Genomic DNA, 13,927 nt, shown 5'->3' on the forward strand with positions numbered 1-13,927 from the left:
AGACATCAAATCCCAGAGCCCTGATGTTCTCTTCTTGGGCCATAAGTGGGGTCCCATGACACGTGAAAGGATCTTGGCAGAACCATCTTGGAGACATGAATGTCAAACGGCTCTGGGATGTTAGGGTGGGGGAGTCTGCCATTTCTCAGGCCACCCTGGGCTTTGGCTAGACATAATCTGAAGTGGGTAAGGGGAGTCTGTGGAAACTGGGGCACCTTTGGTAATGAGAAGGCAAGTCTGTGGAGGGCACGCTGAAGCCAGTAGTTTGTTCGAGGGGACACTCAGGAGGAGGATAACCTCGTGGGGAGTGCGGAACTGTCCAGGGCACATCGGCCTGTGACTGTGTCTGTCTGTCCCAATTTGTATCAGTCTGCTGTGTACAGACACAGGCTGGGGGGTGTGCTGGTGGCCAGAAGACACCTGGAAACCACAAACCTTCTTGGCCATTGATGATCCAAGCCACTGGGAATCCTGGCAAAACCTGGATGCCTGACCTGGTCTATGCAGTGTGAGATTTTATGAATTTCTGTGGTCTAACCCCAAACTGTCAGACAGGGTATTCTTAAAATTCAAGTTAAATTCATCCCATCTCAATTGAAGTCTACTTCCTCTGACTGTGTTCTTACCACAATTTAGAAGTGGGTTACTTGCTATCTTCCACCAATAACCTTTCACATCCTTACACGATTTAAATTTCTCTTTTGCACTTTCCCTACTCTTTAATCTTTTTCTTATGTACCCTGTGTTATTTCTTCACGTCGGCTTTCTCTTCTCTGCATTTACCCCATTTTTATGCCATGGTTTTCATCCAGTCATTGGCCTGATAATTTTTCAGTCCTTCCAGCGAGGACTAGGCAGGGTGGATGATGTCCAGGCTCTAATATTAGCAGTGGGACCTGGACTCCAGCTATCTCAGCTTCAAAATTAGGATGTTGAAATAGTTCATTTGTAAGATCCTGTTTTCGCTCCAGCAACCAAATTACCGAGTCAGTTCAAGGACAACAGCTTTATTTCATTATATAAAATCTATTACTAGAGCAAATAATTAATTTATTAAAATAGATGCAAGATACTATACAGTGTACATGGATTAATAAAAAGCTAGTGTACTGATGATATACTCATTGCTTACTAATTGTCAAACTAGAATATTCTTTAACTGTCACATTTTAAATTTGACAACTAGTACTGATGAGAGGAAGAGTCCAACTTGGAAAGACTGTGGAGGGTGTCAAGAGTGAATTTCAGTTATATACAAACTTGGCGTGGATTAAAGCTGTGGAAAGTTATGATGAACACCCAGCTAGGTGTCCAGCCTGGGAAAGGCATAACAGCACACGCAGTGGTTAGCGGGTTTGCGGCATCAGCTCACCTGCACACTGCTAAGTTCCTTCCCCTGAGGGCTTCTTCAGGTGGGCAATGGTGAATCTTTTCTTTGGCGAGTTGGGGTCCTCTCCATCCCAGAGAGACTCAAGCATGGTTCTTCAGAAAGGCATTACTTTTTCTTTTTTGCCTTTTTCTCTTTCTTTTATTTCCTTTTCCCTTTGTCCTTTGCCTTTTCTGTGCTGCCTCCTGTTATCGCCAAGGCACGTTTTTTACCCAGAGGAGTTTTGGCATACCAGTTCTGAAATACAATAGAAGTTTCGGAAAAGGTCAGAATGACACCAATTCACCGCAATACTCTTAAAAATAAAGAAAGGCCTGCTAAGCAGGAAGGGGCAAGCAGCCATTGTGCTTTGGGCATTTAAGGTATGCTTAACACAAGCTCTTTCTCAGTGGGTTTTCCAGACTGTTTTTCTGCATGATTTGAAACTTCAACCTGTATTTCTGCATGATTTGTTAACTCAGGGAGTTAACAATTTCAGAGAATCTCAGGCTAAACCTAACCAGCCATCCTTCCCAACAAAGTTGCCTGTTTTTCCGGGGTTGGGTTTTCTTGGTAACGTGAAGGGTGCTCATGGTTCATATGTGGCCATGTTCAGTGAACAATGGGCGGCCATTCAACTACTCTGGGGGAGTTGCTGTTGAAACCACGGTAGAAATAATGGAGCCCAAATACTAACCAAGAACTTAGTGATTGTAACTGGCCCCACAATGGCATTTTTCTCAACCTTTGCATTTCATTTGAAACCTAAGAGACATTTGGGTTTATAAACTTTATAGTAGCAATATTTCATTGCAGGATTATATTACATGTTATTTATCGATTCTCCTATTAATGGATATATGACATTTGAATTTTTGGTTATTCTGAAGAATGCTGAAGTTCACAATTTTTACACATCTCCTTGTATCTATGTGAGAGAACCTCTTTAGGGCACACATTTAGAAATAGAACTCCTGGGGTTGTAGGGTTTGAACATCTTCAATTTTACTTGATATTGCTAAATTGCTCTCTGAAGTTCTGTAAGTGGGAAACTCTCTCGGTCTTTGTATGTCTTTTTTTTTTTTTTTTTCTTTTTTTGAGACTGAGTCTCACTCTGTAGGCGAGGCTGGAGTGCAGTGGTGTGATCTCAGCTCACTGCAACCTCTACTTCCTGGATTCAAGCAATTCCCCTGCCTCAGCCTCCGGAGTAGCTGGGATTACAGGCGTGCGCCACCACACCCAGCTAATTTTTGTATTTTTAGTAGAGACGGGGTTTCACCATGTTGGCCAGGCTGGTCCTGAACTGCTGACCTCAAGTGATCTGCCTGTCTCGGCCTCCCCAAGTGTAGGGATTACAGGTGTGAGCCACGGTGCGTGGCTTCATATGTCTTAAAATGTCTCTTTTCTCCTGTCTCTTGTATGCCAGTTTAGCTGGATACAAATATTAGGCAGATAGTTGTTTTTCCTTAGTACTTTGTAGATATTATTTCACTGTCTTCTGGCACCTATGGTTGTTAAAGAGATGTCTGATTTCCCAATTGTTTCTTTGTAGGTAATCTGGTAGGTTTTAAGCCTGGCTTTTAATCTTGTTCTTAAGTTCCCAACAATATATCTAGGTATAGATTTATTTGATTTGTTCTGCTGATTACTAGGAGTTTATTAGTTAATAAATTATTTTACTTGGAATTGATTTTTAATCCTTCTTTAATTCAGGAAAATTCTCAGTAATAATATCTTTAAACAATTGTTCCTCTGATACTTACTGTATTCTTTTTGTGTTCTAGAACTTATTGTGTTCTAGAACTTCCATTAATGAAGGTCAGTGTCTTCAACCCACCTTTGATGGATCTTTGTATTTTTATGGATTTTACCTTCTTGTTTTTTTGTGCTGACTATTTGGGGGTACTCCCCAGGACCATCTTCCTGTCCACAGATTGCTCTTTGATCATGTTTAGTTTAGAGTTCATACCTCTTTCATTTCCTTTGTCATTTTATACTGATTACCATATTTTTAATTTCTAAGCTTTCTTTCTTTTTCTTTGCAATTCAGACCTTAGCTTCTGACTCTCTAAGCTTTCTTTTTGTAATATTTTTTCATAATTATCTCTTCTCATTTCATTTTTTTCCAAAATGTTCTGTGCATTTCTAATGGAAGTCATGCTCTCATTTATTTTTTGAACATCTTAATTATATTAATTTAAACATTTTGTCAGATTGTATTTAGCACTAGATTTCCTAAAATGTTTTGGAATTTTGATTTTCAGATTTGTTGTGTGTGTGTGTGTGTGTGTGTGTGTGTGTTTGAGATGGAGTCTTGCTCAGGCACACATCACCACACCTGGCTAATTTTTGTATTTTTAGTAGAGGCGGGGTTTTGCCATGTTGTTCAGGCTGGTCTCGAACTCCTGACCTCAAGTGATCCACCTGCCTTGGCCTCCCAAAGTGTTGGGATTACAGGTGTGAGCCACCATGCCTGGCCAAGATTCATTTTGAATGGGAAGTTTTGTTTTGGGCTCTGTCTCTCTCTCCTTATTCTTTCCTCCATAGCAGTTCTACAGCTCCTTCTATAAGATCCTCTAAACTCAAATACAGAACCAGGTCTTATAATGATGTTTTTGATTGATGCTTCCCTTAATGCTTCCTGGTGATATTAGGGATATCAAAGATCCAGTCATAAAAGAAGCAGGTATTATCATTTTGTCTTTCACAAACTGTTCTTTTTGTTTTTGTTTTTGAGACAGAGTCTTGTTCTGTCACCCAGGCTGGAGTGCAGTGGCACGATCTTGGCTCACTGCGACCTCTATCTCCCAGGTTCAAGGATTCTCCTGCCTCAGCCCGGGACTACACACGTGCACCACCATACCTGGCTAATTTTTGTATTTTTAGTAGAGACAGGGTTTTGCCACGTTGGTCAGGCTGGTCTCGAACTCCTGACTTCAAGCGATCTGCCTGCCTTGGCCTCCCAAAGTGCTGGGCTTACAGGCATGAGCCACCGTGTTCAGCCAACTCTTAAACTCTTTTTGATTTCTATCCTTTATTTTTCTCTATGCTGCATTCTAGGCAATTTTCTTTGCTCCCTTTTTCAGTTCTTTTGTTTTCTCTTTAGTTTTGTCCAGTCCACAGACAATTTATTCACTGAGTTATTTATTTATTTATTTTTTGAGATGGAGTTTCGCTCGTTGCCCAGGCTGGAGTGCAATGGCATGATCTTGGCTCACTGCAACCTCCGCCTCCTGGGTTCAAGCAATTCTCCTGCCTCAGCCTCCGGAGTAGCTGGGATTACAGGCATGTGCCACCACGTCCAGCTAATTTTGTATTTTTAGTAGAGACGGAGTTTCTCCATGTTGGTCAGGCTGGTCTCGAACTTCCGACCTCAGGTGATCTGCCCGCCTTGATTCACTGAGTTTTTAATTTTAATGACTATATATTTTTTTCACTATCAAAAGTTCTATTTGGTTCTTTTTCAAATTTTCCTGTTTTTCCTCCCTAATGTTTCTGGTCTTTAATTTAAACATGCTTATTTTGTAGTCTCTTTCAGAATGTCCTTTTATCTCAGGTTCTTGGTAGTGCTATTCTGTTATTTGCATTTGCTGACTCTCCTTGGGGTAGATTATTGCTTGTGGCTCATAATTTTTTATTATAAACTCATCTTTAGCAAGGCTGGTATTTCCTGTAGGAATCCTATGTACCCTGACTTGGCTAAATTTCCATACAGAGTGGTTTTTAATTTTGCTTTTGATGTGACTTCAGGGGTTTTAATGATACCATTATCATTTTAAAAATTATATTAATATTTCAACTCGAGATTCTGGGACCATGGAGGTAGTACAGATTTGGAAGTTTGACGTGCATGGTGTAGGCTTGGATTTTGATTTCTTATGGGCCACTTTTATTCCCCACCTAGATCCCTGAGAAGATCACAAGTTCCTTGATGCTTCCCCATGGCAACCTATAAAGTGTTCCAACTTTGTGCAGTTCCAGCATTCTGTCTCTCATGGGCCTCTCCTTGCCTTTCTGTTTGGATCTTATACACCCCTAGGCCACCCATGTATTAGCTCATATAGTTGTTCCTGTCTTTGAGATGTACCTCTCTGTTAGTGGCACTGGGGGATTCCCTCTTCCTTCTTTTAGCCTTGGCTCTGTTTTTAATGTAAGATGAGGTGGCCATGTACTTAAGGCAATGAACTCCTAATTTATCGAGACCCCGTACAGAATATAGTTAATGAAGTTCGCTTTGGGGAAAGGTATGAATTTCAGCTCTGCTACTTTCTAGTTGTTACTTGCGTCTTGTATTGTTTATTTTATTGCTGCTGTGGCAAATTTCCGGAAACATGGTGGCTTTAAGCCACACATTTATGATTTCACAGGGCTGTAGGTCAGAAACCTGGAACGGGCCTCACTGGGTGACAATCAAGATGTCTGCAGTGCTGTGTCCCTTTCTGGAAGCTCCAGGTGAGAATCTTTCCCTTGCCTTTTGCAGCTCTCAGAAATCACCTGCTTTTCTGGCTTGTGGCCCCTGCTCCACCTTTGGATAGCAATGCTGGGCTACCTGGAGTACCAATGTGCCCTTCTCAGACTGCTCTCTCTGGTTTTCTCTTCCAACTTCCTCTTCGGCTTTTCATGATTACATTGGACTCACCAGGATAATTCAGGATAATCTATCTTCAGGTCAGCTGACTAGCAGGCTTACTCCATCGGCAGCCTTCATCCCCCTCTGCCGTGTAACATCACTTATTTTCAGGTTCCAGGGATGAGGATGTAGACGTCCTTGAGGGGCCATTATCCGGCTTACCATGCCTGTCCATATCTCAGTTTCCTCATGTGCAAAACAGGGGGTTATGAGTCTAAATGAGTCAGTACAGTGGCTGGCACATAATAAGCAGTCAATACGTACTAGCTGACATTATTAGACTTACTATCATCGTTATCATACATATTCTCTCCATCATGTCTGTGGAACAGGGTAGAACGTGTTTGGAGAATCTGCAAGGTCTTCATCTGAGATAACGTTGTCGGAAGCACAATTAGGTGAAATTTCTCAGGGTTTGCCTCATTAGAAGGAACCATAGCAATGGTATCACATTATTCAGGAGAGTGTGAGGGTGTCATTCCGTCTATCCATGTGTTTAATGAATGTGTCCCTAAACAAATTTATTAAACATCTACTTGGGGCCAGGCACAGGGCCAAGCACTGTTGCTGTAATGGAGGCACAAAGGGATTGGGTGGAAAGGGTAATGATGGCAAAATGATGCAGTTTCTTTTGAAAATGAATAGAGCAAACAAATACACCAAGAATGGATGTGTGAAGCATATGCATTCTCATCCCGGGTCATAAAAGGGTAGTAATTCCTTTTCTTGAATAGTGTGATCAGACCTCAAGCACCTATAGATAGAAAAACTTCTAGAGATTACTTCGGAAAGTTAAAGGCTCAGCCACGAGAAAGGATAGGCTTCCACACCCTATCATCTAACTCCTCAAAATAAGGAGGAAAATTAATATTTTAGAAAGGAGAAAAAATGGGGAATTTCAGAAAAGAATATGATGTATCATTTGAAGAGGATAATATCAGCAATTATGAACAGGTTTAAACAGTTAACGAGAATATTACTAATAATTCAAATGCTTGGTAAACACTCAGCTAGAGTTATATTTTTTTTTCAGCCTTGCCAGAGCAGGGGTCAGCAAAATATGGCTGATGGGCCAAATTTGGCCTGTTGTCTGTTTTTGCAAATAAAGTTTTATTGGAACCCAGCCATACGCATTCATTTCTGTATTGTGTATAGGTGCTTTTGTACTATGATGCACAACTGAATACCTGTGATAGAGACTGCATGGCTCTCAAAGCCTAAAATATTTACTATCTGGACCTTTATGGAAAAAGATTGCCAACTCCTGTGCTAGACCATTACTTCTGAAATCATTATTATGACTATTTTTCACCTTTCTAATGCTTCACTGAAGAATTAGGGGCAAACCAGGAAGGAATCATAGTTTTAGATTTGATGGAAAAGTGATGTGTTGCAGAGGGAAATTTTCCTGATGTTAAGCAGGCTCCCAGAGATAGGCTTGGATGGGAATTTCAGTGCCCCTTCTGGTGACTGCACAGCCAATATTGTGGTGGTCTTCAGTTGCATGCATATAATCTCTTAGCTTTGGAGTTGGTCAGGGAAACTTCCTTCAGAAAGACAACACCACTGTATTTATTTTTGCTTAAAGGAGAGCAGGCAGAGTTTGAGGAGTGCCTGCTGGCCTGGGCACTCCTATGAGAGAGGGTGTTGGGAGAGATAATTCTCAAAGTTTCCTTCAGGTCCAAAAAGTTCTGTGAATAGGTCAGAATGTATTCAAACATTGGAAAACTAAATTTTGATGAGTTATCTTGTGGCTTCCTATCGCAAATGAACTGAAACTGAAAAACAAAGTGTTCCATGACAATTGTGGGCCCCAAACAGCATTGGCTTGAACTATACTATTTGGGGAATGATTTCTCTATGCAAAACTTATTCCATAATACCAAATATGAAGTAAAAACCAAAATAAGTATATGTGTCTATGTGAATCCAATGGTGTTGAAGCTGCTACTCAATTCTGCAATTGGGCTGTTAATATATAAGGCCACACACCATGGTTTTCCTAAAATTTGGAAGATACATGCTTTACTGCCAAAACCCCAAAGATTTTGTCATCCACAATTTCAGGTTTCCAAATTTCACTGTATATGGCCGAGTTCCAATTCACGAAACCCACGGAACTGCAGAGGGAAGAGGCAGCGTGAGGAGTGTCTGCTGCTAAGACTTGGTCATCAGGGTGTTCATTTACCTTGAAGCTCTCTTCTTCCTCTTTGTACACTGGATTCATGCTGGTTATCGCTGTAATAAACTCAACTGCAGTGAGAGGTTTATGAATTTGCCGCCGGATTCTCTGATCTGTGAGCACGCCTTTAACCACTTCGACTATATGTCCTTGGGTGAAGCCGTCAGTGACCTTCGCCAGGCAGCTGACATTCAAGGCACTGGTGAGGACTCCTCCATTGCGTTCAATGATTTGCTTCCACAGAACTGTTGTATCCAGAAAAGACACAGAGAACAAGGGTTACCACAGAGAAATCAGTGCCAGTTTCCCTCTCGGTTGAAAGTTGCATCTCATCAAGAAAGGAATACACAGAAGTCTACTCTAGCTTATTTGTAACTCAAATGAACCGAAGCCAAGTAACTAAATGCTTTCCTCTAGAGAATTTTCAACCATAAGCCATACATATCAATGACCCTGAGGTCTATAGATCCACAAGTGCCCTGCAAATTAACAAGGAGAAACACAAAACCACCGTCAGTATAGTTTTAATGTGGTACCTGTAAAGATGTTGACAATCTTTCAACACTGGAAATTTTCATAAGGTGTATAATGGCATCTCTTCTCATCAGAATATTGTATTTCCCAAGTAATTTGGATAAGTAGTTTAACTTTTTTTTAGATATAAAGTTAATTTCTCACATTATTTTTACATCTGGAATCAGAATGCAGATTCCAGTTTTCATCAGCTACTGCCAGGGTCAGTTCCCTTTCAGTGGAAGACACTGTATTAAACATTTTATTAAATAGAGCAATTTGACCCTTATTCTTTCCCCTCAGCAACTGTAAACACGCATTGGTTGACTAGAGTCCTTCAGATGAGTCCTGGGTGTTCTCTGGTTCGTGGGACCTGGAGTAAATGAGATATTTCAATCTGAACACAGGGATGCTGTGAAAATGAATTATGAAATAATTCTGGATGCTTAACTTTAGAGATGGAATGAACTCCTGTACAATCCTTAAAATCATTCTGTATTTGGAGAATTACCTCTATTCTGTAAAGGGAGCACAAGGGAAGTAAAGGAGACTTGCTGTAACTTATTTAATTATATCGAGACGGTGGAGAAGGGTGAAGGGTGTTTACAAGAGCATCTGTCAGTCTCAGCACTGGGATAATCTGGTCAAATATTTCTAAACCATTTTGACTTTACTTGAGGAACACTTGAAACCATTTTTAAAAAAATGACCATGACTACCTGATCTGAGCATTGTCAGGCCTGGTAAGCGGTTAATTCTGAGTCTGTTAAATGACTACATCATACAAGTATGTTGATCCAAAAATGGCTGATAAAATGAAAAGATCTACTTACTATAAAGGAATAAAATGGCCTATAATGTAACTATGAACCAAGCTGGAGAATCTGGCTTTTGGGCCATGAGCTATTGCTGCAGTTCACTCCCACTGTCCTCTTTTGGGGGGTCCTTGGCCCTGTGGGTGAGCTGAGCTGCTGGGAAAGGGTGAACTGTACCTTGGGGCCTGCCAATTTCTCTGAGCTGTGGATGCATAGGCATCCAGGGTTTGGAGATCTGCAGTGAAACCAAGGAGGGCCACAGGGACCCCAAATTGGCCTAAAGGATCATAAAATCCCTGATCTACTCTGCTCCTTCCTTGGTGGGTTTCTTTGAGCTTGAGCCCCAAACTAGTCTTATCCATAAAACAGGCATAGAAGGATTGACTTCTCAGTGCTGCTGTGAAAAACAAGCCCAAAAATGTTTGTAAAGCGCTTGGAAGTGCAGCAGCCCAGCACTTGGTGGGGACTTGACTTTCTGTGGCTATGTTACTGTTGTTATTACAATAACAATGATTGTTCTTCATTCCATATTGCACTGAAGTTTCCTAACCCTCATTAAAACATCAATTACAAAAGACAACACAAAATAGGCTACAGAGTGTTTCAAAGCCTGTTTGTGTAGCGATGGATGGCAGCCGGTGAAGATTATCCTTGTCTAAATATAACTGTTGCAGAGTTAGAGATCAGAAAACATAACCCATGGTAAAAATGATCATCACAACAACAACAACTAGCCCACATCTTCACTTGAGATCCGGTGTGTCTTCCGTCCAAATTTATAACATCTAAACAAAGTACCACCGGGTCTGAGTGGCGACTCTGGAAGCTGAGAAGGGAACATGATTTATGGGAGAGTCACAGGTAAGGCCCCAAAAGCTGAAGTTGACATCCCAGGCTGGGTTTCATGCTTGCGGACTCGGTTCTGGGCACGCATGAGCAAAATTCCTGCCGTGGTGCAAAAGGGAACTATCAGTGGGAAGGGGTGAGGGCCACGTGCTCACTGGCAACCAATAACTAACTCTCTCCCTGGCTTCTCTGTGAAGCCACAACAGTCACAATCTTGGAAGTTTTCTGCTCAAATCATCCAACCTTCTTGCAAGAGTAATCACTCGATGAGTAGAGATTCATTAGTAACGGTGTACAGTTACTGCACTGGGAAAGGGTGAACTGTACCGTGGGGCCTGCCAGCTTCTCCGAGCTGTGGACAATTAGGCATCAAGGCTTTGGAGACCTGCAGTGAGACCAACAAGGGCCAGAGGGACATGTAAACCCGCTGCTGCCCATTTAAAGTGTAGGATACTTGGTATTCACAGAGAGTTTCGGTCAAGATTCCTCTGAATACATGACTCATTGGTTACTCTCCATAGATCACCATTTTTACTGGAGTTGCAGCAAGAGAGCTCTGTGAGACAGTCCCAGCTGTGGTGGGACCTGCCCACCTGCCCGCTCATCTGAAGATCCAGAGAAGGGGATGCAAAACCAGGCTTGGCTTCCTTCCTGCAGCTGATGAACTCGAGCTGTTGGTCTTTCAAAGAATCGCTTCTATTGCTTTTACACAACCACCCACTCATGGTTTCTTGGCCCTTAAATAGCTGCTCTAGGGCCCACGGTGGTGTCAGGTGTGGAGGGAGGCACAGCGTGGTGGGCTGGGTGGAGACTGGAGCCGGCAGTGAGCATGGGAGCCCCAGAGGCTGTGGAGTCTCTGGCCCAGAAGTGCAGTGGGGAGCACAGATGCACTGCAGTCTTGGGGTGTGGCAATGGCTGTGTTGGTGAAGACCAAGGCTAGGGGCCCCAGAGTGTTGAGGGCAGCAGAGGGGCTCTCCAGGCCAAGTGCTGAATTTTACTTTCCTCTTTTGGAGGCAAAAGGCTCCTCACATCTTCAGACCAATCTACATTCTCTTTCCCTTCTTTGGATGAAATAGAATTTGGCCTTTGGCTTCCCTTCATCTGCTGTTGACATTCCCAGTGGATTCTGTCTTGGCTGGCGCTCGAGATGACGCAGTCTCTGAACATTCATTTTTATCTGGAGTTTTCCAAAAGCCTGAGAGGTGAATAATGTGATGTGGGTGAGCTTCTGACCCTCTGAAGCCTGGAATTGCAGAAAAGTCTGAAGACAGACCCTGGACCCATCCGACCAGACACTGGGTCTGGGTGGGCCTGTGATGAATTGGGTTATTAGCGAAATGGACCCCAAGGAGAGAGGCAAGAGGAGGAGGGCACTGGGAATGTGGAGAAAAGGAAGCCCGAAGGGATTTCTGGGGACCAGACAGGGCATCCATCAGCCTGGGGGGTGGATTTTCTTTGCAGAGACAGCTTGGTCTGGGGGAAAGAAGGAGAGATTGAATGATGTTTGGTGAACCTGAGGGCTGTGTTTCCTCTACAAATCCACCCTTCACTTTTCAGCACTGTCTGTCCCCACGTGGCCCGGAGGAATTTGAGGAGTGGGGCCGCGGGGACTGCTGCACACCTTTGAGCTCCACTGCGGGTGGAGAGACAACTAAGCCACCGTCTATGTTACGGATTGGCAGCCCTTGCTTTATGGACTGGAAGATACTACTTTTGATCGCTGCAAAGACAAGAACAGTCTTTCTGTAAGACAGATGTCCCAGCCACTGTGGCTATGAAAACTTCAAGGTCACTGGAGGAAATGCTGGATGAGGGGCGATGACGTCGGCCAGAATGGCGGCCTGAACACATCACTCCCCAAGACAGAAATATTGAGGAGCTGTGCTTCAGCGGACAGAACCCAGGGCCCCAGAGAAGTGTCTGGTGCAGCTTTATCATTTGCCCACAGGTGGAGGGACGCTTTCTCTCCTTCCTCTCCCATCACGATGCTGTGAGGAGATTCAGGTAGGAATCTGCAGCGTGATCTGAATCCTAAGCGATGTGTGGTGTTTTATCAAAAGAACAAAATTGCTGACCATCCATCAATAGCTTCATTTTTAAAGGGCCTATAGTTTTGTCAAACAATAGAAACCATTCTGTCCAGAGTCCAGAATAATGCTCCAGCCCCTTTGAATTAATAATGCCCTACCTTATTCCATTAACACAGCTTAAAATATAGATACCATACAAAAAAGGAAGAAAAAAAGAAGAACGCATGAGAGGAGAGAGGGGTAGTCCTGCTAAGGCCAGGGGCGTGGAACCCCCGGCATTGGCTGTGTGGGCTGCGGCGAGACTGTGGTGCCTGCCCGTCTCGCGCTGTCTCCTTTCTCGGCTGGACAGCGCTGCCCCCTTCATCCATGTTTCTCATTCTGGCCAACATGATCTGGCTGGAGGAAATGTTGGCTTCTTCTGGGACTAGTCCTTAAGATCTTCTGTGACTCCTCCATCCTGTCTTCCCTCGCTTCTTTGGATGCTGGCCAGGTGCAAAGGGTTCATGGGGGACGTTTTGAGGCCCTAAAAGATGAAGAAGGCACTAGATGGATGCAGAAATAGCTGGGCCTAAAGTGTTCCTGTATTTTGTGTATAACATTGATTTAGAAAGCCAGGATCACAATTTATCAAGACAGAAATAAGCACATGTTGCAAACACAGTGGCTAATAAGCTAGCTGTTTATAGCATGCAGGGAGTAGATGGTTGTTCTTTTAGCAAAAAAAATGGAGCAGCAACTTACGAACAGCCAGAGAGGACCGTATATGCCCTCTGCTTTGCGGTGCTCACGTGATTGGAGAAGGAAGAACAGAAACCAAGTCTGACCTAATCACTGTATTACTACCATTCATGCTGACCACCACCACCACTGCCACCACGGCCACCACCACTGGCACCAGCATGTCTGCTGCTCCTGCCACTGACCATCATCATCTCCAGTGTCAAATGTGACCTTTGCCACCATTCCCAACACCCTCCCCAGAGCCACCCACACCACCATCAACACAGTCACCCTATCTCCCGCCTCCTCAGTGTCACCCCACACTGCCTCCACCCCTACTGCCAGCAAGCACTTCTGTCTCCATTAGCACATGCTGTCACCTCCCGCCAATCCCCTCCACCATCTGTAACACCAACAGCACCATCGCCATCTTACCTCCAGGTCCTCACCGCTCCCCGCCAGTGCAGTGTTACGGTGGCCCTGCCACGAGCCACCCCTGTGCATTCACACCCATGTGTCCTCAGCCGCCCTCAAATCTGGGCTGGCCCTGTGCCTTCCTCTTGACCACAGAGGGTGGTGATGGTCCCTCTGTGTGGCTTGTGAGGCTGGGTCACAAGAATCCTTTCAGCTACTGCTCCAACTTCTTGAAACATGTGCTCATGAGATAACCCGTCGTGGGACCCACCTGCCAGGTCTGAGAAGCTGCACTGAGGCCAGGTGCAGCCTGTCCGGTCGACATAGGCCCCACTCAGTGCCCACGACGGCCAGCAGCAACTCCAGTCACATGCGCGAGCGATCCTGGGTATCCACACTGTCCAGTCTCCA

At 43.9% G+C, this 13,927-nt stretch overlaps 1 protein-coding gene across 2 annotated transcripts in view; it reads right to left on the reverse strand.

Annotated features, from left to right (window-relative positions):
* Positions 1 to 991: 991 nt before the first annotated feature.
* The window catches only part of IQCA1 (IQ motif containing with AAA domain 1), a 180,015-nt gene continuing 167,079 nt past the window's right edge, over positions 992 to 13,927 (reverse strand). For both annotated transcript variants that reach the window (XM_001152559.6, XM_009444612.4), the window contains exons 18-19: positions 8,185 to 8,423; positions 992 to 1,624 (exon numbers count right to left, since the gene is read on the reverse strand). In XM_001152559.6, coding sequence (XP_001152559.1) covers positions 1,529 to 1,624; positions 8,185 to 8,423 — 335 coding nt within the window. In that variant the 3' untranslated portion in view covers positions 992 to 1,528. The remainder of the gene's footprint in view (positions 1,625 to 8,184; positions 8,424 to 13,927) is intronic.

Source organism: Pan troglodytes, chromosome 13 (assembly GCF_028858775.2).
Source record: "Pan troglodytes isolate AG18354 chromosome 13, NHGRI_mPanTro3-v2.0_pri, whole genome shotgun sequence".
Taxonomy (NCBI): Eukaryota; Metazoa; Chordata; class Mammalia; order Primates; family Hominidae; genus Pan; species Pan troglodytes.